This window comes from Hippoglossus stenolepis, chromosome 6 (genome assembly GCF_022539355.2).
Source record: "Hippoglossus stenolepis isolate QCI-W04-F060 chromosome 6, HSTE1.2, whole genome shotgun sequence".
NCBI lineage: Eukaryota > Metazoa > Chordata > Actinopteri > Pleuronectiformes > Pleuronectidae > Hippoglossus > Hippoglossus stenolepis.
This window is the reverse complement of record NC_061488.1, coordinates 7,938,531-7,963,918: the sequence shown is the minus strand read 5'-3', so window position 1 is coordinate 7,963,918 and position 25,388 is coordinate 7,938,531. Positions and strand designations below refer to the sequence as shown.

Here is a 25,388-nt window from a genome sequence, read left to right as displayed (position 1 = left end):
CACAGCATTATACAGTTCATTATCATACATGTGTCTTCTTGATCTTAATTTTAGATTTTCTTAGATTTAGACTTTCTCCCTGAAATGAAAACATGCTCTGTCTGTGAAATGGAGGTGGAGGCTCTAAAAAAACTAAACACTTTGTCATAATGCATTCCCTAGCCCCTCACCCTAACCCTAACCATCTTAACTAAATGCCTAACCCTAATTTTAACACTAACCATAAAACCCTCTTAACCCTCAAACGAGCCCTTTGAAGAAGTGAGGACCGGCCAAAATGTCCTCACTTTCCAGAAATGTCCTCATAGGGTCTATTCTTAAAATGGTCCTCACAAAGGTATAAGTACAGGAACACATACACACACACAAACTCTCATTTCACAGGTTAAGGTGGAGGTTAAGATATTATGTGTCGCTACATCCGCATGTGTGTGTTTGTACTGTGTGTGTGTGTGTGTGTGTGTGTGTGTCTGTGTGTCTGTGAGTGAGTGCAACAAACTTTCTGTATACAGCTTGTGTCACCAACAGAACTTGTGTCACCAGTGGCTGTGTGTGTTTGGATGACATCTTCTCTCCTGTTGTTCACATACTGACTAATTATGCAAATGAAAAAAATAAATATCCCAAGGAAACGAAACTTGGGAATTAGTAGTTTCGTTTACAATTAAAGTGAATCTTACACGTGATTTATTTTACACATTTGTAAGGTAACCCAGACTTAAAAATGAAATCATGATCGTATAGAATGACTCCATAATAATATTAATAATAATAATAATAGTATTTTTATAGCACCTTTTTAAAGGCAAACAATATAGGAAACTGTTAAAAAGCAGATAAGCAAAGATAAACAAACTCAAATAAAACATTGTAATAAAACATTATTATCAGATTTCTTTTTGACCCAGTGACCTGCTCGTGTTACACCTCCCTCACACACCTTACATGGAAATGATTTAACTTTCTCTAGGACTCAGCGCTTAGTAGGAAAGCGAAAGTATAAACCTGAGCTCCACGTTTCGCTTTCGCTTCGAGAGCGCACTTGGTTTCACGCTCGACTTTTACGCACAAGCTTGCGAGTAACTCTCTCTCTCTGTAACTATTACAAACTACATTTATCACCATCACCCGGCCGCGGTTTTGTGTTTAAATTCTAGACGCAGAATAAAACAAATTATTGATGATTTTCTCGCTTGTGAAGGCGAAGACGTGATCGGGCTGCGTTTCTCCGCACATGCCCCCGCCTGTGTGTGTCCGAGGTTTGACGGTGAAGCTGTAGAGACCGAGTGATGTGCTGAAGATGGTAGAAAGAGCCAAGCTGCACCTGAAAGAGTGGCTGATCGGTCAGATAGAGAGCGGGCGGTACGAGGGGCTGAGCTGGGAGGATGAGGACAGGACCATGTTCAGGATCCCCTGGAAACACGCAGCCAAGAAGGACTACAAGCAGACGGAGGATGCGGCTCTGTTCAAGGTCAACACTTTACAACCTCTCTGCTGTTATAAATCATGGCACCTGCAACATGTGTGGGTCCTGTTAAACTTCGACTTTTAATATATTGAACACATTGATGAAGAGAGTTCATTTTGATGATAGTGTCGTATACAAACATTATTTATAACATTTCGTAATTAAAGGCCTGTGACAAATGAACACATTGACTTTTACATATTTGTAATCAAAAAGTTTTAATGGGATTTTCGTATTGTTTGGAAAATATTTTGTAAGCTTGAATAAGCTTGAAAAGTGCTAAATGAATAAAATGAATATAAAATATCATTACTGTTATTGTCAAGTATCACCCAAAACATTAAATAACACATAACATTTTTGACCAATTATTATTATTAATATTATTATTATTAATATTATTATTATTATGCTTCTTACTAAAGCTCTAAAGGGTTTGGAACTAATCCTGAAACACCTTGAAATGAGTTTGAACATAAACCCTGTAGCTGGTTTAAGTCTTAACTCTGAGCTAATGTTAATGTATAACTTTACCATTGTAATCAGAAAAAGTTAAATTTAATTTTGATGACATCATTCAACAATTTAAAGGCAGGTGACATATAACTATGATTTCTTAGAATGAGTATTTAGTTTGTCACTTTCCAAACGCTTTCGATGGATTAAAGTAAACAGAACAACATAAATTATTCCTGTAAAGAAAATTACACTGCTAATCATTTAACTTAAATCTTTTTCTACATGTTGAAATGTGTGTTTAGTCTACCATCTCCCCAGTTTATCACTCTAACCGTAATATAACATTTCAATCTTTGCATTCAGGCCTGGGCTGTGTATAAGGGCAAATACAGGGAGGGAAGGGACAGGGCTGACCCCACCATGTGGAAGACTCGCCTCCGCTGTGCACTCAACAAGAGCACGGACTTCCAGGAGGTTCCTGAACGCAACCAGCTGGACATCACTGAGCCATATAAAGTCTACCGCATCATGCACGACAATGGGTCGGTCAGGCCAGCAGGTAAAAACCAAAGAACAGGTTTCTTTTACTTTTCCAGTCACTCAGCCCTCAGCTGATCCGCATTGGTACCATATTTATATACTGGACCATGACAAGAGGGAGAAAGGAAAAAGGTCAAAAGGTTTGAAGTTTTTGCCCTTTTTTAATAAATATACTAGAATGGCATGAGCCCATATCTCCATTAAGGCCCAACAGTCCCCGTAGATTCTATAAAGCTGCACCAAATTGCACACACTCATGGATATCAGTCCAATTAATGTGCCTGATGTTTGTTTCATCAACATCCATCAATTATTCCCTGGGTAACTGGTGAAAATGTCAGAAAACACCCTGTGTCACGTTGTTCCCTGGATCCGCCCGCTAATCAGGATCCTCACCAAAATTTGGTGTTTCTCTCCCTGACCTATAGCGCATCCTTCCACTGAGTTTCGTGATAACCCGTCCAGTAGTTTATGTGTAATCCTGCCAACTAACTAACAGACAAACTAACAGACAAACAAACCAAAGCAAAGGAAAACATAACGTCCTTGGTGCAGGTCATTTCTTTCTAACTTGATAAAATCCATGATTTTTTCTCTCCCCAGAGTCTCTACAGATAAAGGATGAAGTGATTATCAGGACTAAAATGTCTCCAAAGAGTCCTGTTATTTTGGATGAACAGGTTAGTTCAACACTTGATAATAAGACAGGAAGATATAAGCTGACAAAGTAAAGCAGTGAACCTCCGGAATACTTGACAGTGGGTCGACACAATATGTCAGACGTAAAGATAAATGTAACACTGTGTGAGGGCAATCAGTTTGTTTTCTATAGGGGTCAGTATTTCTAGTTCTCGCTGTGTCTCTTTATGATTAACAGAATTTTCTTTCTGACTCTATAGATATAGGTATAGTTTATATGCTAGAAGACCCTTGCTGTTGTTTTTGAAGCTTCCATGTGTCACTAAAGTCAGACATTTTCAAATGGTTGGTTTGATTTTATTAATCCAATTCAGTTTTATTTCTGTGGTGCCTAATCCCAACATACCTTATCTCAAAGCACTTTTTACATATTAAGGTTGAGAGTAAACAATATTTTAGAGAAACCCAACAGTTCCTTCAATCAGCTCTGGAGCCTGAGAAATAAATACATGATCTAATCCCTTATAAAATAATCATTGTTCTATGTCACCTATTTATTGTTTCTGTATTTTTTTATTTTTTATTTTTATTACTTCTTTTTCAAAATTAATCATTTCAGGCTGATATAGAAGAAGAAGAAAAACCATGGAGTGGTAAGTGTTACACACACAGACGGGTTCTGCACTTTAGATTCAAATGGAAAATCCTGCCCGTAGATATGAGAGACAATCCTCTCCTGTGGACTCATAAAGATGTAATAAAACAGGAGAAATACCTAAAGAAAGTCTACAGTCCATCATGTAGGACTTAGTCATGTTTGCATTCAAGGACCCCTTTTGTATTGGGAGACATTTGGGGCCTGTATTGAAAATGATCTAACCCATGTTGGGCCTAAATTAAGATTTTACCACAATGAACTTAATTTTAAAATAATAAAAACAATTCTATATATCACAGTATTCTCACAGTATTGAGAATGCCTCATTTCTCTTTTCTGCTTCAGTGGATTTGATGACGGAGCACATGTACTGTGATGTAAAAGGAGAAAAAACTGAAAATCATCTCCCTGCTCCTGCCACTTTCTTCAGCCCTGGGCTCACCGTATCAGGTAAGAAACACAAATCTAACCGACTGTATATGCTACTGGCCTTTTACGCTGTACGACCTAAAAATAAAAATCTGTGTCTTGTGTGTGTAGACCTTCGTATGCAGGTGACGTTGTTGTACCAGGGTCAGAGTGTGATGAGAGTGACCACCAGCAGCCCAGATGGGTGCTTCATCCTACAGGGCCACGTTCCCTGGGGAAATGAACGCATCTACGGACCCTGCACCGCCCAGCAGTTCTCGTTCCCCTCCCCGGGCTCTGTTTCCCTGCCCTCATGCATGGCCGAAGCAATGAATCGCCTGCTTTGTCACCTGGAACGGGGCGTGCTGTTATGGGTGGCCCCAGACGGGGTGTTCATCAAGCGTTTCTGCCAGGGCCGGGTGTACTGGAGCGGTCCGTTGGCCCAGCACACTGACGCACCCAACAAACTTGAGCGAGAAAAGACCTTCAAACTGTTGGACATACCCAGATTTGTCAGCGGTAAGGCAGCACACGAAAATTCATCATGTATGGTTTAGTCATGTAAATCTAATGGGAACAGAATATGATTTATTTAAAGAGCGACAGATTGACTGGGATCATTGGGAGTGAAATGAAATAAATGTTGTCTATGCAAAAAGGCAACGTGTTTATATGTTGAATGGGAATATTCCATATGTCTGTGCAGAGCTGCAGAGGAGTGTACAGGGTAAAGGACCTGCACCTTCTTATGAGATCGAGCTCTGCTTTGGAGAAGAGTATCCAGACCCTCATGTGCCGAAAAACAGGAAGCTGATCATGGCACAGGTCAGTTCTGAAGTTTCTTTTTTGTCGCCTACTCCTATATTGTGTAGATTTTTGGTTGTAGATAACGAGTCATAATGAAAAATGTCACTATGTGTTTGCTCAGGGATTCAATTTAAATGTTTGACACTCACTCTAAATATTTTATTCTCCAAAGGACGTTTAACAACTCCAAGTGGAGCCTCATAATTGTCTCTGCCAGGAAGATTATGTTTCAACTGAGTTAGTTAGCAAGTAAACCCCAAAACCACCTGACAGATTCAATGAAACCTGGCAGAAGGATGTAGTTTGGGTCAAGGAAGAACCCATGAAAATTTGTATGTGGATCATAATCAGGGGGATCCAGGATTTTTTTGTTTGTGAAATTTGTCAACATTTTCATTTATTTCCCAGAGAATAATTGATGGGTCTTGATGGAAAAAAAAAATCTAACATGTCTGGGGGACTGATATTTATTATTTCTGAGTTTGTGCAATTAGGTTTAGATCCATATAAAAATCTGGAAGCTAGTGAACTTAAACCTAAGCCTAAACGGCCCCTCGTCAGTCGGACCGCAGTTGTAACAGTGTCAATCACCAGGAGAGGTCCTCATAGGCTCACTGATAGCATGTTGCTCTGTGCTCTGCTGGTCCAGGTGGTGCCTCTGTTTGCGGTGGAGCTTCTGCAGAGGTTCAAGCCGGGAGCGAGTGAGGAGACGCGGCCGACTCTCAGCTCCAACACAGAGGGAGAGAAGATGTAGAGAGACTGTGAAAAAGCATCCCTGCACCTGGGCGACCATGAACAATACACATAAACTATGACTTTCTGAGGCCGGGCATCATCAGGAGGTAGCGTATCATCAGTGGAGATGTATATATGATGAAGAAATGATGGACGCGCTTCAGTGTGAGCAGGTTCGCAATGAGGAAAATTAAAAGCGATGTTCTTTATAATTTTTTATCTTATGTAGGTTTTTTTCTTGTTCACCACGCAGCTACTCTGCCAGGATTTATCAGCTGTCAGAAAACATCTTGTTAATAATGTTTTATAGAAGTTTTTCCTGCATATCTATCTTAATCCCATATTCGTTTATGTGTATGAAATTATAATCTAACCGTTTAGTACCTCACAACGCAATCCAGAAAATAAAATGACACTTTTGATTAATCTATAAAGCTTTTTTTTTTTTTCTCCTTTATTTCTAGCGAACATCATTTAACAGATTCACAATGTTTTTTTAAAAATATACATATATTTTTGTAGCTATGACATTTAGAAAGAAAAAATCAACAGGTAAGGTTTTCTTTTCGAAAATAAAAAAACAAACAACTAAAGTGAGAGAGTGTGCTGAATCAAAGGAGATACCCGTATCTGAGTTTAAAATACTTTCATTGTTTTTCCCTGCCCTCGAACATATACAGTACGTTAAAAAAAAAAAACGAGACGGGAACAGAAGCGTACAGTACACAGGGGTCAAGAGTATTCACAAAGCATCATGTTCCAACGTGTTATTAGCACCATTACTCTCCAGCCGTGCTGCACTTTCTCATTCTCTCCATCATTCAGTTTTTAATGGAAAAACACCACGAGTGTCAAGGCGATGTGGCACAGACCTGTCTGTGTGGGTGGGATTGTCTGTTACGCAATTTTCATTAGTGTTCTCCCTTTTCTCAGAGATAATGTTAAGAACATATTGGAGGGTAATGCCTTGACGAACAATTGTTTTGAAACGACTCCCGGCGATGAGAATAAAAAAAGGCGAAGAGTTTGCTCGTACATTCAACTTGCCCGCCCAGGCCGACACTTAAGACATCGGCTCGGAAGCAAGAAAAACAATATAGAGAAAAAAATAAAAAATAAAATGCATTGGGAAATTGACAGAGAAGATTGCATTAAATCTGTTTAGCATATTTACTGTATATAACATCTGTAATATGTATAGTCAAATTTCGTTCGTATATGTCTGCACTTCCTCGATAGCGTTTACTTTCATAACACTGACTGAAAGTTGATACCCTGCAGAAAACACTGTCAGTAAGTAGGTGTGTGCGACAATCATTACAAAAACAAAGTGAATACAGACAAGTGCTTGATTGTCTCACTAAACGTCTTCAGTGCATCTGTAAGGAGCCGTCCAGAAATCCTTCAGCTGCTGCTCCTGCAGTGTGGACACCCGTAAATTCTCTACTGTTTTTATTTTTTATTCCTTCCCTGCAACCCTGCCTTGAGGTCTCTCCATTGTTTGTCTTCGTGGGTGCAACAGAGACAAGGAGGGTGTGTGTGTGTACTCGTGTGTGTGTCAGTGTGCATGTATATGTATGCGTGTGCAAGTTTCTACTGCCACTTCATCAACTTGGAGCTATGAGGTAAATCCAGGAGGCTTTCATCAGTTCCGGTTGAGGGAAGGGCGTCAGGGGCAGACCAGCGGCGCTTGCGTGCACGTGGCTGCTCTCGAGCGAGGGGCTCTGCGGCCAGAGTGCGTGGCGGGGCTGCAGCGGGAGGAGGTGGGTGGTGGTGAGGAAGAGGGGGCGGAGGAGGTGGAGGTGGCATCTCCTCCCTGTGCGAGCTGCTGGACTCCCCTGTAGCCCTGGGGGGAAGTTGCGTGCGGTGCGCCCTGGAGCCGGTGCGCGTGTGTGTCCGGTGGGTTTGGCTGGGCGTCGGGGTGAGGGCCAGGCAGACGTCCCCCTCCACGAGTTGGCGGCAGGGCAGGCCGTACAGCTGCGTGGTTCTCTGGGGACTGCAAGAAGACCAGCCTCGGTCCTGCACAAAGAATGGATACTCCGCCAAGACCTTCAGTAACTCCTACAAAAAAACACACAACATTGTTACACACATTATTACAACAAATTGTATTAACTGAAAGTGCACCACCATACACATGTACTTACTCAAAAGTACTCATCATGTCATGCAGTTAAGAGTACTTGTGTACTTCTGTAGAGAAAGCTGACCTGAGTGTTGCGGTCCGTGAGGTGGACCTGCAGGTGGCTGAAGCCCTGGGCGTTGCTGGGGGCAATCAGCAGCACGGTGCAGGTGCTGAGGTGGAACTCAGAGGAGGTGTCGGCGCTCCTCAGGAAGTCCTCGGTCCGCAGCTCCTCCACTCGCTTCAACCGCCCGCTGGCCAACTCGATCAGAGAACCCTTGGCGAAGTGAGGTAGGAGCGCTGGGGGAGATGGGTGAAGTGCTGGGGGTGGGGTGTGAAGATGGGAGGGAGACGACTCCCTCCCTCTGTCTTTTTCTCTGTCCCGTCGTCTCTCGCGCTGTCTGTCCCTTTCTTGGTCTTTGTCATGCTGTAGGTGCTTCTCTTTGTCTTTAGCTCGCTCCCTGTCCCTTTGCGAGACTTTGTCTCTTTCTTGGTCTCTTTCCCAGTCTCTTTGCAACCTTTCATGGCTGTTAGGCGGACCCAGGGGTGAGTGAGGTGAGTTCTTTAGATTGTGCTGCCTGGGGCCCGGCTCCCTGTGCAGGTTGTACAGAGGTGTTCCTGAGGGGCTATAGTGTGGGTAGGGCTGAGGGCTGGGGTGGCACACTGATCCCAAAGAGTAGTAGATCTGGGCTTCAGCTGGTGTGGCCCCTATGGGGTCCAGTTGTCCCCCTCTACCAGCCCTGGGGTCTGCTCCGAGGGGACTGGAGGAGAGTAAATTTGAGCCTGTCTTAACTATACCATGCGGATGTCTGTCCTGCAGTGAGGAATGTGGCTCAGGGTCCTCCTGAGTTTGAGGGTCTAACAAAAATGGCCCTCCAGAATGGTGGTGGGAGGTAGGATCCTCCTGCTGTCTCCGTCCACCATTGGTATGGGAGCTGTGTGGACTGAAGTCCAGCCTGGTTCTGCTGCTCTCATTCCCGTACTCTCCTGTGAGCAGAGCCCTGGAGGTCGAGACAGTCCTGCTGCCTGGCCCATCCAAGCCGTTGGGCCTCTTGCTGAGGTACCTGTGTCTGGCATCAACTAAGCTTGGGTCTTGGGGGTAGAGAGAATGGTGGCTAAACAAGTATGATGGGGAGAAGAGAGAGGAGTTGTAGTCGCGCCGGCCGCTATTGACATAGGACCACATCTCTCTTGAATCGGCAGGGAAAGGAGTCTTGAAGGACGAAGCCGAGGAGGAAGATGATGGAGATGGCAAGGAGAGGGAACCCTCCCCTCTGAGCCATCTGGAGGACTGGGGAAGGGGTGAGGAGAGAGGATCATCTCTCCAGGCGGGAGACCCTGAGCTTCTCCTCTCGCCGATCTGCCCTGGGAAAAGGGGAAGAGAGACAGAGGGAGAGTAGCCCAGGTGCCATGGGAGGGATAGGGGGAGGCATGGTGCAGGAGCAGGAAGGGATGGAGTGTGGAGAAGATGGGGGTTCGGGTTCGTCAGAGCTCGATCCCTGTCACTGGCCTCCCTGCCCCCCTCCCCTCTGCCTGTGCTGGGCCGACTTCGGAGCGGCACAGGGGGTTTGAACTCGTCCAAAGTGATGTGGTGTTCTGTCGATCCCTGCCGAGACTCCCTCTTCTTGGGAGGGAGGCACTCTTTGCCGCGGTCGGGGCTGGGATTCATGGGTGGGCTCCAGCGGCAGTGGGGGCCCCCTGTGTGCGGGTGTAGGCTAGGTCACATGGGCCTCGCGGGAGAACGAACGGGGCAGACAGAGCGGAGGGCTGCTACACAGCATCACTGTCGGATCACTGCTGGTTCTCTTGCACTGGAGCGCCACTCACCTAGAGGATGAACGAGGACAGACGCAGATATGAGGGAAAAAAGGGAGGGAAGGGAGAGAAAAAGAAGAAAGGGAGATTCAGACTGGTGGAGACAAATCATCCAGCGACTCCTTCATCCAGAGCTACTTGAAAAAGGTCAGAAACTCTTAGCTTCCTGATGGCTGTCACTAATTAGTCATTACCTGCGTGCACTGTGGTGGGAGTGAAAGTACCCGACTTACTCGTTTTATTCAAAACACATTACTCCCACATGTGGGCTATAAATACATTTTGTAGCCAATGAAGTTCAGAGGCAGAACACACACACACACACACACACACACACACACACACACACACACACACACACACACACACACACACACACACACACACACACACACACTCACAGCAGGAGAGTTTTCATCTCTGACTCTCGGGGGATGATTGGAATATGTAGCTATGTTTTTGTACCACTTTCATGAGCCACCCCCACGACACCCCTGGGGAGTTCTCTGTATTCTATATAAGCTTACTACTACCCCCCGCCCCTTCTTCTTTCAGACAGACACACTTGGACAGCAGCAGACACACAAACACTCCCTCGGGCGGCTGTACTTACTCCCCCAGTGATAGGCAAAGCTGGTCACCACCCACCCAAAAGCTGAAGAAACACTGTTGATATTGCCACCAGTGGTTGTGCGTACAGGGTGTGTGTCTCAGCATATTAATTATGTGTCACAGCAGGGGTGTGGGGAAGTGTGTGTGACAGTTTGCGTGAGTGCATGCATGTGTGCCATGTTTGTGCAGATTTTTTTTTGTTGGTGGAAATGTGTGAAAGTGTTTATTTGTTTAGGTCTTTGTGTGCGTGTGTGTTTGTGTTCGAGTCCTCAAATGTGTCAGAGATTTTGCAGCCTTGTTTCATTCAGTGAGAAGTGCGGGGGGAGCTCTACTAATTCTTCTCCCAGCGTCTAAATGGGCTTTTCTGAAGTGATGGCTGCCGCAGCGCCAGCCCAGCTGTTCCCTCCACCACCACCACCACCGCCGTCACTGCTCCCTCCGCCGCCACAACACCACAGCGCCACGATGGCACTCAGCCCCACGCTCACCCGCAAGTCTGTCTCAACAGCCTACCAACTCCCTGCCGTCTCACCATCCGCCACACTGTCACCATGGCAACTGCGTCCGCACACACATCCATTCGTTTGGAGAGGTTAGATGGGGATACTCCGTGGAGAGGCGGGTAAACTGTTGCTCATCAAGTGATTTGGTCCAAAAACAGAATAAGTGTTAGCGTGGAGCAAGCTGTTTGTGCATCTGAGTGGAAAACTGAAAACTGGGTGGTGAGAGGAGGGGAGAGTTATTGTTCCAGACACTGACAGCAGGGCTGCGATGGATTCAGACGTGTGAAATGTTTATGATGAACAGTTGTTTTTGGCAGTTATTAGGTGAATTAGGACGTTGCTGTCAAGATGGGAAATATTATATAAGTCCGGCTTCACTGATATATTTTCAGTTCAGCTGAGACATTACATGGTTTCCGGTGCTGACCGAACCCATTGACCTGAAGGCTTACATGAAAAATGATGTTCTGCAGATTTCAGCGCTTCAGGCAGCAGCGACAACAAAAAGTTATTCCTTATATAAGTGTAATTTCTATCAATATTCCTTGAAGAATAATCAGATCTCTATCAAATTAATTATTATCAATCAATCAATGAAATTAAATTTGCATAGCCCATCTTCACAAATAACTAATTTATTGACTAAATAATTAGAATGAAAATACTACAATTTCTACTATAAAAATAAATATGCCAGTTAAATTACAAGACAGGTTTCCATAACAATAATTATAAAATGTCAAAATACATTTTCAAGTTGCACACAGTATTCAAAAGGTCTGCATTTGTCAAAAGTATTCATGTTTTTTTCCCCCGTAAGTCCTCTCCACTGCTGCACTCAAGAATCAAAATCTTTCAAATTGATAAAAATCTGCTGTGTGTCTTTGTCCTGAAATGACTCTTTTGACAGCGCTTGTAAAAAAAAAAAGGTTGCCGATGCATTAAACTTGCCAAAAAAGAACAAGAAAACAACGATCGCACTTGTGCATGTGGAGGAGTTTGCAGAGAACCGTCTTCTAACAGAACCCTCCCACACTGTGCACACATGCACGCAGCGCTAGAGTTGATCTGGGGCTACAGTGGTTGAAGTATTTAAATATCCACTCCAACAGATCACAGTAATAATGTTGTTGCACTTTCCTTCCAACAAATGACTCCTTAAGGCCTTTTTACATGCTATGTAAGCACGGATGCACATTTATTTCCCTAAAACTGATAATGAAACACAAACTAAAACAACTGGCATGAACATTTTTATATTAAAATGTAAAATGCAAGTTTTCTTCAACTTGCTCTCAACTTGCTCTCATGCAACAGTCAAATTTGACACATTGATTTGCACGGCTCCATCTCATCCCGCCTTTTCTCTGCATGAATTGCTCAGGAGAAATATTAAAGGTGCACCCTTCATAACTGCGAACCTCTTAAAAGCAGAACTACAGATTGTTAGTGACTAGTTTCCCCTGTTTCAATCAAAGAAACAATAAATAATAATAATTCAGCAGTGCTACCTGAAACAGATAAAGACATCAAACAGCAGCTCTCCAGTTCAAAAAGAGCAGTGAGAGAATGTGCGAGCAGACAGACGATGATGGAGCCGGCAGTTGCTGTGATGTGATGTTAGACTGACCTCAGTGCGGGTTGAGCAGACATCCCGGCATTTGGCCGTCATTCATATTCCAGTCCTCCCAGAGGGTCAACCCACTCCTCAGCTCCTCACTGGGCTACACTGCTCCTCCACAACACCACCGCCTGTTCCAACACCCGCAGATATCAGCAGCCTCCAGCTACACACTGACTCTGATCTCTGCACGCATGAAATAACACCAGCAAGCCCACCGAACTGAGGGAAAGAACTGAGAGCACTGCTATCCGTCTCTGTGTCAGTTGTGTATGTGAGTGTGTGTGTGTGTGTCAAGAATGTGTGTGTGTGTGTGTGCTTGCGTGTGCAAAGGGCTGAGGAAATGAGTAATATCTAGCAGTGAGAAACATGTCTGCTAAGCAGAGCCACATAGGCAGACCAGTTGCTGCTGCCGCCCACTTGCTTTAATCACTGTGAGGGATACAAATATGAACACACACACACACACACACACACACACACACACACACACACAAACACACACACACATATACGTTATGCATACACAAACACACACACACACACACACACACACACACACACACACACACACACACACACACACACACACACATATACGTTATGCATACACAAACACACACAGACAGACAGTCAAGGATGCAGCACAAACACATTATATACGTGACTATATGCTGCCTTTGTGCTGTCTGATGTTACGCTTTTCACCCAAGTTGTACCAGTTAAATGCATGAAAAGTCGTGAATCAATCAATTAATCAGTAATCAAATCATTGGTGTGTGTTTCCCATGAACACGTTTCAGACGACATGTTGGCTCATCAAAGAGAGGGAGGGATGGAGGGGCGGCAGAGACACAGTTGATGAGAGATAGGGAGGGACATGGTGGGAGGCTCATCCCACACACACTCTCAGACTTGGGCTCTGACTCAAAACTAAACCACACACACACACACACACACACACACACACACACACACACACACACACACACACACACACACACACACACACACACACACACACAAACACACACTTACACACACTACTTTTGGTACTTTTTGTTTATCGGTAGATTTTGTCGGACTTTGTGTCCTTTGTTCTCATCAAACCAATTTGTGATTAACCTTCCTGTCAAAAGAGCTTGAACAAATAAATTTGATTTGACTTCATACGCACACACACACACACACACACACACACACACACACACACACACTCTGTTACTTCATATGCATGCACACCCTGATTGATTTGCTTCAGTGATTCAGCCGGTGTAAAGCAAAGTGTGTCGGTATGGCCGGCGTGCCATAGGGCTGAATTGGTAAGAGCAGTGTAGTTCATTTCCAGCAAGAAGTTTGAAACCTGTCAGTATAAAAACCTTTTACAAAATAATAAACAGGCCCAAGGTTGGAAATGCAATGCTATGCAAATAACCCTGTCTGCTCCTCGTCAAAGAAACAGGGCCAAACCTCAATTCAAACAAGCTTATGTTAATTATCGGCACAGAAATGCAATACAGGAGCCAAAACATAAATTGGAGCACAGGGAGAAATAGGATTTAATGAAGCAATCTAAATCTTAAATTGTAAAAAGCAATATTTATTTTCTTTCACATTTCTACAAGCAATTCATCGAAGCCGTTGGAGCACAGAGCCAAACACAGAATCATATCCAGCGACAGTAAATTAGAGGTTAACCTTGTCTAACTTCTCAGCCTCAATGGAATGGAAAGCTAATCAGACTTGGAGGTGTGCAGACACATCAGCCTGAAGGCCACGCTGAAACATCCTCGCGCCGAGGTGACAATTGACAAGAAAGTCTCGTCTGACTCTTTCTTAGTTTTCAAAGTGAATGCTGTGTGAGGCTTGTGCGCGCTGAGGTTGTGTGGGCACAAGTGCTGTCTGCTCTGTTATTTGTTGTACTTGTATGGATTCATTATAGACACCAAATTTTATGACACAGAGATCTTTTCGTGTCGGGAGTTGAGATTATATTAAACAAAATAATGGTTCTATTTATGATAGTGGGGTGCACTTGTTAATGTCACATCTAAATCAAATCAATAATCAGAAAAACAAAAACACTGTCTAATTGTTGGGCTATAAATAAATAATAAAAACATTTTAATAATTGTATGAGGTACAACACAAAATTGTTCATTTTACTGTAATTACTTTTTTTATTTTTTATTTCTTAATAACTAATATAAAACTGTAAAATTGGCTGCATTTAAAAATAAAGTTGCTCCTACAAACATTTTTTAGTTCTGATATTAAAGCATATGGTGAGGTCATCAGGTATCAGACTTAGCATTTCCATTTAAATAAAATAGTCCAATAATTATTCAAGATAAACTCGCAAATTGATTTAAATATTTAACTGATATTAAATCTTGAGTTCAGCAAGTCACTGAGTAATCATACTTTTATGATTAAAACATTAAAGTAAAAATACATGAATACATAATTAAAGATAATAATTAAAAATAATTAAATAATGAATTTCCCCACCAAAAATCAATACCTCTGACATCACAATCTCAATTTAAAACTATATAGTCTTTAATAAAAAACAATACAGTTTTCCTACATATGTCATAACACTAGCCGAAATAGGTTTTGATGTAATGGTCCAGTCATAGTGAAAAAGAAGCAAATAGATTCAAAGACCGAGTTCATCAAAGAGTATTTACCACAATGTGGAGATATAGAAATGACTGTTGTGCTGTACAAGCACAATTTTAGATATTTAGCTTATCGTTTACACACACACACACACACACACACACACACACACACACACACACACACACACACACACACACACACACACACACACACACACTCTCTCTCTCACACACAGACAGACATCAACACAAGCAATAACACCGTGGAGTCGTACTGTGCTGTCAGTCATTTCTGGCACCACTGAGGCCTTTGGAGTACACTCTCTCTGCATTTCATTAAGCTGTGGCTGTCTGTCTCTTTACCTGACTTTGTACTTTTTAATCTCACACACACACACACACATTTACACACACACACAGAGGGTCAGGCCTTGACAAGCAAGGTCGGATATGTCAGACTACAACCCCCCCCAAAAAAGAAACATTGATGTACAAGGTGAGTACAGGTGAGTGGATTTAACCCCTCAGCAGATTCTAAAGGAACATTATTTACTGTCTGAGCTTCTGGACTGTTTTTAAATTTATTAAAAAGCTATTTCACTCTTTCTTTCCTTTTCTTTTTTACCATTCTTCACGCGTAGCCTCGTATCGGGTGTCTGATCACGTTTCAGGCTGAGTGTGGATCTATGATGGACATCTGATGCAGCAGAAATTTGTTGCTGAATGTAACAGATCTGAACAGAGGAGAGAGTAGAGGAGAACAGGAGGAGGTGAGGAGGGGTAGAGGACACGCCACACGGATAGATAGATGTATACATAGATAGATATATAGATGTATAGGCGTATACAGAGATAGAAAGATAGATGTATAGGCGTATAAAGAGATAGATAGATGTATAGAGAGATAGATAGATAGATGTATAGATGTATAGATGTATAGATGTATAGATGTATAGATGTAAGATAGATAGATAGATAGATAGATAGATAGATAGATAGTGAGCAAACAACTTCTTAAGTCTTAGAGGGAGAGTTGAAGAAGTGGGAAGGGATGGATGAATGGATGGATGGATGGATGGATGGATGGATGGGGGTGGAGGAGGGAAGTACTACGAGCCTTGTGTGGTGGCTTACTCCACAAGGAGCCGGGCTAAGCTGATAAAAGGACAGGGTGATACGGGTGATAGCTTAATGGGCAAAAGGCCAGGTCAGTCTCCAAGGGCCCTGACCCATTCTTCGACAGGATGAGCCAGCAGCCCTGCCCGCAGCAGGCTCAACCACAATGAGGATGGGCTTATGGCTCAGGAGTTACTATTAACACCCACGCATACACACACTAACACACACGCACAGGAGATACTAGCTGTGCACAGACACACACACATGCAAAATAAGCATTTCCTCAAACGTGTTGTTTGTGCAGACTCTTGATCCGACATGCACGTCTTCCTGTGGCACAACATTAATGAAAATATCTGCAGTTTTTGTATTAAAACTTAATATTAACACATGTGCTCTGAAAGTGCAGCAAAATAAACAGTGCATACAACGATCTGAAAAGCAGATTCATATACAGACACACTGCGAGATAAGAAGCTGAGGGGAAGACAGTACAGTGTGTATGATGCAGACTAGAGGGTGACGCCTGTAATGTATTGCTGGGTTAATCCCGGTGAATCCTAACTGGTACGGCCTAAGGAAGGCTTAGTATAGTTCTGGGAGGAAATCCCCCTGTGTGGTGGTGCAGGCCATTAGCCCCTAGGGTATAAATAGGGCAGCTATGGCTCCTTAAGCTGGCTTTTACGCAATATCAGTTAAAAATATGACTTGACTAATTACATGCAGGTCAGCCAGTCAGCAGAAGCCAAAATTCCTCCAGCTCGTTGACCACGGCAGACTGTGGCCGTCTTCCTGTGTCCCTCGCTCTCTGGAGTGTGCAGCCACAGGTCAGCAGCGAACAAACCGCAGAGGTGACAGGTATTCTGCTCGCGGCGGATATTTTTCTTGTGTCATTTTTGCTGTCATTCGTTGACATTTCAGTGTTTGCTGATGAGAGTTTCATTTTTGCACATTTTACATTATCGCAGTCCGTTAATATGAGGCGTCCGCACCGGATACACTTTCAACCGCAAAGGGCAGAGTTTGGTTTCAGCTCGATCACACGCGTCACGAAGACAATGAAAAAACAAACGTGCAATGTGCCACTGTGCTTATGTGACAGCAGTTTTCTTGATGATGTCACATACTGCTGATGCACAGTCATGCCTTTGGGCCGCCATTTGTTGTCTAACTTTTTTTACTATGAGCCCCTCTCACTAGTCTGTGACACGATTGGTCCAACTCAGAGCCCTGTGAGAAGAACTCTCATCAGTAGAGATGAGATCAGTAGCTTATGGGTTAAGTGGGGGGGTGGAGGATAGTAAGAGTGGAATGGGAAGTAGAGCCTTCAGCTACCTGGCTCCTCTCCCGTGGAGCCAGCTCCCACTCTGGGTTCGGGCACAATCTCTACAGTTAAGGTTAGACTTAAAACAATCCTCTTTGATAAAGCCTGTAGTTTGGGCTGGATCAGGTGAGTCCTGAACTATGCCCTTAGTCATGCTGCTACAGGCCTCGACTGCTGGGGGAACTCCCATCATGCACTTCTCTCCTTCTTTCTGTTTCTCTGCCCCGACATTTATTTATTTTACTACATGCTAATAACCTTTCCCTCCCATAGTCTCTCTCTCTCTCTGTCTCTCTCTCTGAAGGTTCAAGAGGTTTCTTCCAGTTAATGAGAGTTTTTTTTCTGTTCACATTCGCCAAAGTGCTGCTCATTGTGGGAACTGTTTCTCTATAAATTTAAAGGTCTTGTCCTTCTATGTAAAGGGCTTTGAGATAATATATATTATGATTTGGCGCTATACAGATAAAATAAAATTGAAATGAATAGTAAAGGAGAGGGGGAAAGAGTGAGAAACAAAGTCCGACAGGGTAGAAACAGCTTGAAAAGAGCGAGGACAAGAGCGTGTGTGTGTGTGTGGGAAAAAGGAGAGGGATTACTTTTCATTCCAAAGATTTGTGGGTTTCGGCACTGTCCCCTGGCGTCTGCCAATCAAACAGGCTTTCCGTCGGATGTCTGGTTTTGCAGTAAAATGTCAGCGAGCTGTAAGCAAACACAGTGATGGTATCTCCATGGAGAGGGAGCACACAGCCTGGTCTGGCCATGGTAGCTCGAGTGCCATTCATTTTCAGAGAGACTGTCTAGACTGGTTTCACAGATCCTGTCACGAGTACCTTTATCAGTGGCAACATTCAAGGCAACATTGCTATACACCATCATTATTGCCATTGCTCTACAAACCCCCCACTACCCGGTCTCTCACAGACACACACACACACACACCGCTATCTTAGTGAGGACACTCATTGGCATAATTCATTCCCTAGCCCCTTACCCTAACCCTAACCATCCAAACTAAATTAATAACCCTAACCCTAAGCCTTAACCTAACCTAAACCTAATTCTAATCCTAACCCTAAAACCAAGTCTTAACCCCCAAACAGTCCATTAAAGGGGGGTCACAAAGTGGGGACCGGCCAAAATGTCCTCACTCCGTAGGTTGTAGACTCAAACTGGTCCTCACAAAGAAGCTGTACAAGAGCACACACACACACACACACGCACACACCCGTCTTATAGAAGATGCTGTAATGATATTGAGTGGGTTTAATGCTGTTTTTTCTAAATGAATACAGGGACAGTCCCAGCTCCATGTGAGAGAGAACCTATATCACTCAGCTATTTGCAAATAATATTCCATTTATATATTTTTTCAGATTTTTTACATCTCCTTCCATTTAAAAGAATTCCACGTTAATTATTATTACTTTACTAATGTCTCTTTCTGGCTGTAACGTTTTCCCCAAATTTCCCCACTGTAGGATTAACTTATATTATCTTAACATATCTTATCTTATCTTATCTTATCTTATAAAAGTCAAATTATTATCATTATTAAAGTAAAATGTTTTGATAATTGATTTAAAAGCATTGCTACAAAGGTAGAAGGTCAAACACATCTTCAGGACGAGCTGTCAGGACACTGTTGACACTACAGGCTGCCGGATGTCTCAGATGTTACACCTTCTGTACGGTGACACAGATACTGTGTGATATATTGTGTTTATGTCCACGTCGGATCTGCTGTTCAAGAGAGCAGATGTATTTGCGCCTCGTGCAGCACGCAGAAAGACAAGCCCGGCTGAAAAAAAACTGTAGGTGTAAGAGGTGGGTGGCGAGGTTGAAAGGTCGTCGACCCCCATTGTAGATGAAGTGTGGAGGAGGAGGAGGAGAACATACTGCTTGATCATACACAAATGTTCACGAGTCAAGGCCAAAGAAAACGATCCGCGCGAACACAAAGCAGCGAAAGACGCAGATAACTGACGGATCCCACGTTTCCACATCCGCCGCGTCCTCACACGTTAGGATCTGAAAGCGAAGGCATCCTATGAAATATCACTTCCTGCTCCTTCCCGCACCGCAGCCGTCAGGTGCGTCTGCCACCTCAAAGTCGTCTGGCGTGGTGTCAGCTGTATTCAAACACTTGCATCTATCTGGGATTATTCATCACCCTCTTGGTTCCTCAGCTGAGCTTCCCAAGCCAATTCTCCCACTGTGAGAGCGCTGATCTGGGAACAGCGGCCACGCCTTGACCGACTCAAATGTTTGTAAATGAAGAACCGATTTAAATCCAACAAATATTTTAACAGTAATTTCTGCTGTACAATTTGTTGGTAACTGCTTTCCTAAGGCAGGTGAGTTGTGATGTGGAGCTCTCTATGCCTCCATGTGTTGACACATAGCAGATGTGCATAATTTGCTCGACTTGTCAGTTCTCAGGATACTTTAAAAAAATGATGTGAACTGCTCCGTTTAATGTACATTTCTAATTATAAGGGAGCTTTTAGAGATATATCCACACATGAGGAAGGACTGGAGCTCGACTTTGACATGCAAAGACATGCAAGCTTGTGTGTGACTGGAAGTGACAGCGAGAGTTAATGAACTGGTGAGTGTTTCCCCGCTCTTCGAGACTCGGAAGAGGAACAGGGACGTAGAAAAAAAATGATCACACAAACAAGTTTATGTGCGGTTATGGTGTGTGGCCTCAAGACAGGAAAAGCCTTCAACACAAAGGCCCTGAAATCACACATGGCACACACACCAAACACAACGATTGTTAAAATCACACAAACGCACAGTCTCTGCATGAATGTACACTCGACTAAGTCCTCCCTTCATGTCTCTTTCACTTTCAGTCCCCCCCCACCCCGCCCACGCTCTCTGTCTTTCCCTCTCACTTATCTGGCGGGCTGTTTGTGAGCACACACTCAACGTGGGTGAGAGTGCTAGAGTAGAGTATATGACTGTCAACACAAGGTGCAGGGTATATGTCTGTGTGGTGTGTGTGCGTGTGTGTGTGTGTGTGTGTGTGTGTGTGTGTGTGTGTGGTGCTGTAGGTGGAGAGGCACAGCAGGGCGTGAAGGAGCTCTGTGATAATGACAGGCCATGCATTATATAACATTTAGATTGCATAAGGAGAAGATTATTTTAGGTCCAGATATTGAGGATGTATAAGTAATATTTAACGTGGGTGGACTGCACTGTGTGCGCACCTCCGAGTGTGTAGAAAAAAATGTTCTGAAATGTGCTCAGTTCTTTCGAGGAGGCTGTGGGTGTGAGTTAACTTAAGTGCATTATGTGTTTGTAAGAAGGGGGCACGAATGTTTTCAGATTTCTTTCATCGCTATCTGCATATCAAAACAAGTATGTGGGAATGTTGGCACGTTTGTGTACAGTGTGCATAAGGGTGTCTTTATAGCGAGCTCCCACTCATTATCACTTTTAGACTTCAGAGAAATCCACTCCTTATTGGGTGAAAACCTCCAGTTCTGATGATTTGGGCGTTTAAAGAACACATTTCTCCTCTAGGGACTGAACAAGTTTGACGACTTCCTCTCTCTCTCTCTCTCTCTCTCTCTCTCTCTCTCTCTCTCTCTCTCTCTCTCTCTCTCTCTCTCTTGCAGCCGCTCACCCAGGGTCCTGTATAGGATGTGTTGTGGGGAGTCACACAAGTGAGGCCGTGAGCAGAGAGAGTCTCGGTGTGCCACTGCCTCCTCTGTGCTGCCTCGCTCCTTGCATGAGTGTGCCCCTGTAAAAATAGACCTCTTAAAGGGCCAGCAGCCACTCAACCTTCTCCCACAAGAGGCCCGTTCTGCTCTTCAGGGCCACAGCACTCCAAGAAACGTGGGGATGGGACAACATGCCGTGTTCCCCATTCAGCCCACAGGGACAAGTTGTGTTTCTACCCCCTAGGAAAGATAAACATATGTACGTTCAGCTTCTCTTTGTCATCTCTACACATTCACAAGGAGACGCTCTGCTGCAGAGCAGGAGTGTAACGTAAAGCCCCAGTCTTTTGTCTGGGTAAGATAATATACAACATGAAATACTCGAAGGAGATGCGGCCTTTGAAGTCACTTGAGCCCCACCTTAGCACAAACTCACTGATACACGGGGGGCCCACCTTTTTCACGTGAAAGTGACAAATCCGATGTTACCAGATACCAGAAATAAACGCTCCTTTGTACTCTTTGTAACTGAGCAATCTCTCAGTGACAGAACGCTTCCTGTACACTCCAGCAGATCCTTCACATAATTGATATAGGCTAAGTAAATTAAGTCTGCAAGGGACGAATGTTGTGCGTCTCCTATAGCCGAGAACTGTCTGAACCTGTGAAGTGTTCCTATGTGCAGCATATGGGGTATCACTGCAGCAGAAGGACACGCCTGCTGTGGCAGAAATAGACTTACAGAAAATCATAATCACGCACTCTGGCGTAGTATTTCTCCATCGAGAACTGCGAGAAAGGTGGAGGGACATGAAAGAGCCGGAAACGGAGAGATGCAGAAACAGACAGATTTGAAGTCTCTGAATGAGTGGAGTTGCAAAGTTTGAATTGGAGGATGTGATTTATCCTGCACTCTGACTGAATGAGAAGTTAGACGCATCTGCACACCTGCACATTCTGCAGGAGCTCTTCCCCGGAGATGCCCCCAAACATCTGCATCTCCTGTTTTCTCTCTCTCTCTTTCTCCCCCTCCCTCACTCTGCCTCCTTCCCAAATTTTACCCAACTCGTCTTTACCCCCACCCGCACCAAATCTCACATCCATCCCTCCCAGTCAGAGCGGGCTCCTCCAGGGCCCCTGGCTATCTCTGGACCAGGGCTATTTAAGCCCACTGCTCTAATTCTGAAAGTCCTGATCTGCTGTCAGGCAGAGTGATGAACCTCCACCTCTCTCTCGCTCTCGCTCTGTGCATGTGTGTGTGTTTCTGTCTTCCTCACACACTCCTTCTCTCTGGATCAGTCACACTCTCCCTCTTGTTCACACTCTCAGTGTCATTCTCCTCAACGCGTACAAACACCCCCACACACAGGTGCTGCCTTACATGAGCACATAGGAAGAGCCCATTGACACACATGAGAGACACACACACACACACACACACACACACACACACACACACACAAACATATTCTCCCTATAATTAACCCGGCTCAGGATGACATGTGCTGTACATGCAGTTACACTAACTCCTAAACTGGTTTCCCTCAAAGCATTTCAAATCACAGAGCACAGTGTGTTCACCCCTTCATTCAAAGTTGCCAACACACCTGCGCTCCCTCTCTGCTTCACACACACACACACACACACACACACACACACACACACACACACACACACACACACACACACACACACACACACACACACACACACACACACACACACACACACACACACACACACTCGGAGGAGGAAGTGGTGTGGTCACATACCTTGCCGGGTGCCTTTGCGTAGCAAGTAGCAGAGAGTTTACTCATTGGATCAGGCGGCAGCAGGCTCGTAGGGAGATATCCAGTTTTGAGAGACAGCGAGTGTCTTCCTCCTCTCTACCGCTCAGCCTTCCCTCCCTTCATCCTATCTCTGCCTCTCCTCCCTCTCACTCTCTAAACGCCTCTTTGCTCTCTCTACGTCCCTGTGAGCGTGCTTTCTCTCCTTCTCTCCAGCTTGATCTCTCCAGCCCCCTTCCTCCCTCCCTCTCTCCCTCTCCCTCTCTCCTTCACTCCAGCTGACACACACCTTCTATCTCACCCTTACAACTTCAATCTGCAGCAGTCATGCCTCTCAGTGAGTCTCTGACACACAGTGACACTTGATAACTTTTTCTTTCCCCTGCCTGATATGCTCTCTCTCTCTCTCTCTCTCTCTCTCTCTCTCTCTCTCTTCTCTCTCTCTCTCTCTCTGGGAGTGTATAATTAGACAGAGCTCAGTGGTAATACAGTCAGGCTCATTGTGGGAGCCTTAGCATTGCTGCTCATGTTTGGCTGATGGCCCAGCGCCTTCACTCATTAACCTCCCTCGAGCTGCAAAGTAGAACGGCCCACTTGCTCGTGCTATTTGCTGCACCACCTCAGCCTCTAAGCCCATCAGCCAATCACAGCCCAGGGGGATGATGGGGAAAGGTGTGCTCGCCAGCCACACGGTAGGGATACTCCGAGTGAGGGCGCTGAAAATAATCAGTGAGTGTTGGACACGTTCTTCAGGGGAAGTGTGTGATCAGCTGGTCAAGATCTAAAATTTTAGGATTTCATCACAGTCCTAATGAGTCAGTTCTCTTTTTTTGGGGTTTAATCATTTGTTCATGACCTGCGAGCAGCTGCATCATGTGCTCTTTTCTTACAACCCTGAAACCACTCACACATTTTATTGTGAAACCACTGTGAGGTATGGGGGATGTCCTGTGTAACGTAGTAACAAGTCAAATAACTTTTGAACTGTGCTACAGTTCCCATCACATACGACCGGGTACAAACCCACAATGGAGTCGTTCTCAATCTCACTGACACAATTAGAGTACAGGAAAAAGACTGACGGCTTTTAGGCGATAAAAGTTATAGAAAGAAAATATTTTCTTCACATTTTGAACAAAAGTAATTAAATCATACTCGTTAAAGTCTAGTCAAAGTCAACATTATTGTACAGGAAACAGATGGGACTGAAATGCTGTTTCTCACTGATCCCCGGTGTAAACACATAAGTAGACAGAAAGTATGCAACAAAATAATTAGTCAAAACGTAGTACACAATACGACATAGTATGCAGTCATACTGATTTGACTTGTTCTCTTATTGGCCGAGCCCAGCTTTGATTTTATTCTTTAAACTACAGCTGTAAAAAGTGAATATTTGGACTTTTCGATTTTTGTCTTTGTCATCACTGGAGAACATTTGACTCAGGTCCAGGTTAGAAGCAAAGTTTAGGATCTTTCCACAGTCCTGTATAAAAAGGTACAATCTATGACCTGCACCTGATGAGACGGAAAAGAAGCAAGATGCATTCGAGACTCTTCATTTCCCTGCTGCATCAAGCGATTGTCCATTTTCTATACATTTTCTGAAATGCCTCATTCGTTTGTTTTCTCGTCTGTTTTGTCGATATGGGTATGGGAAATGTTGAATATATGAATAATTGATCACGAGTATATAAAAAATTGCAAGTCAGGGCCAAGTGAGAAACAGCTGATCCTCATGAGAATACCATTCATACATAATGCACTTTCTTTTTTAGTTAAAAACAATAAACTGGTGATGAATCAATGTCAACACAAGTGTTTATATATAGATATAATTGATGCCTTATGACAGGTTTATAGCACTGAACCACAGTCAAATGAGTGATGATTTGATCGCAACATTAACTGCTCAAATAAAACTGAAAAAAGGCAGAAAGAAAGAGTAAAAACATTTGTATTTTATTAAGCAGTACTTTAAACTACAGTTTTTCTGTGGTAAATGGTAACAGAAAGTTCAAAGCCGCAGTTTAAAGATTATATTTTCATTTCTCATATTTTTCGCTGTTGTACTTTACTATTTTTTGTGCTTTAACAGGCATCGCCAGGCTCAATTAAAAGTAAAGAAAAGTCATTTCATCCAAATGTATTGTAACCGTCACATGTCATATTCTGCTCCAATCAGCAGAGCAATAGTCATAGCTACTGTAAGCTCCTCAGTCAACCTTTAAGTTTTGATTCATCTCAAACACAATCTATCTGAAACTGCAGATACTCCAAAGCACTTTACAGACGTGAAAACTTGTCTAACTGTAATATGTCATATGTTTGAAGAGATTCATTTCCATCGAGTATATGAAATGTCGCTGATTTCCCGTGGATGAGGCGTTATCTGTCGAGCGCTGCCGTTTGACTGGAGCACGAGTGAGATTGTGATCAATCAACCGCAGAGCATGCGACGGTGTGACTACAG

General features: G+C 43.8%; 2 protein-coding genes across 4 annotated transcripts; one reads left to right on the top strand and one right to left on the bottom strand.

Moving 5' to 3' along the window:
- Window positions 1-1,012: 1,012 nt before the first annotated feature.
- irf10 (interferon regulatory factor 10) lies at window positions 1,013-6,148 on the top strand. Of its 2 annotated transcripts, XM_035159211.2 has the most exons (9): window positions 1,013-1,095; window positions 1,202-1,471; window positions 2,291-2,486; window positions 3,071-3,147; window positions 3,726-3,759; window positions 4,110-4,214; window positions 4,305-4,691; window positions 4,879-4,997; window positions 5,629-6,148. In XM_035159211.2, exons 2-9 carry the CDS (start codon window positions 1,301-1,303, stop codon window positions 5,731-5,733), a joined length of 1,194 nt encoding a protein of 397 aa, XP_035015102.1. In that variant the 5' UTR covers window positions 1,013-1,095; window positions 1,202-1,300; the 3' UTR covers window positions 5,734-6,148. The 2 variants fall into 2 exon arrangements, with proteins under 2 accessions (XP_035015102.1, XP_035015101.1); XM_035159210.2 differs by having other exon boundaries at window positions 1,020-1,471.
- Window positions 6,149-7,114: 966 nt separating this feature from the next.
- zmp:0000000926 (zinc finger CCCH domain-containing protein 13) lies at window positions 7,115-23,394 on the bottom strand. Of its 2 annotated transcripts, none has more exons than XM_035159205.2 (3): window positions 22,901-23,394; window positions 7,925-9,663; window positions 7,115-7,775 (listed from the first exon to the last, which is right to left on the bottom strand). In XM_035159205.2, the coding sequence occupies exons 2-3, from the start codon at window positions 9,503-9,505 to the stop codon at window positions 7,308-7,310; spliced, it is 2,049 nt and encodes a 682-aa protein (XP_035015096.1). In that variant the 5' UTR covers window positions 9,506-9,663; window positions 22,901-23,394; the 3' UTR covers window positions 7,115-7,307. The 2 variants fall into 2 exon arrangements, with proteins under 2 accessions (XP_035015096.1, XP_035015097.1); XM_035159206.2 differs by lacking the exon at window positions 22,901-23,394 and adding an exon at window positions 12,397-12,870.
- Between the last annotated feature and the right edge of the window lie 1,994 nt (window positions 23,395-25,388).

Excerpts from the sequence above, each read along its gene's own strand:
- zmp:0000000926 (XM_035159205.2), bottom strand. The coding sequence starts at position 9,505 with ATGAATCCCAGCCCCGACCGCGGCAAAGAGTGCCTCCCTCCCAAGAAG. Across the intron at positions 7,776-7,924 it reads TCACGGACCGCAACACTCAG|GAGTTACTGAAGGTCTTGGC; the intron begins GTCAGCTTTCTC and ends GTTTTTTTGTAG.
- irf10 (XM_035159211.2), top strand. The coding sequence starts at position 1,301 with ATGGTAGAAAGAGCCAAGCTGCACCTGAAAGAGTGGCTGATCGGTCAG. Across the intron at positions 1,472-2,290 it reads AGGATGCGGCTCTGTTCAAG|GCCTGGGCTGTGTATAAGGG; the intron begins GTCAACACTTTA and ends CTTTGCATTCAG. Across the intron at positions 3,760-4,109 it reads AGAAGAAAAACCATGGAGTG|TGGATTTGATGACGGAGCAC; the intron begins GTAAGTGTTACA and ends TTTCTGCTTCAG.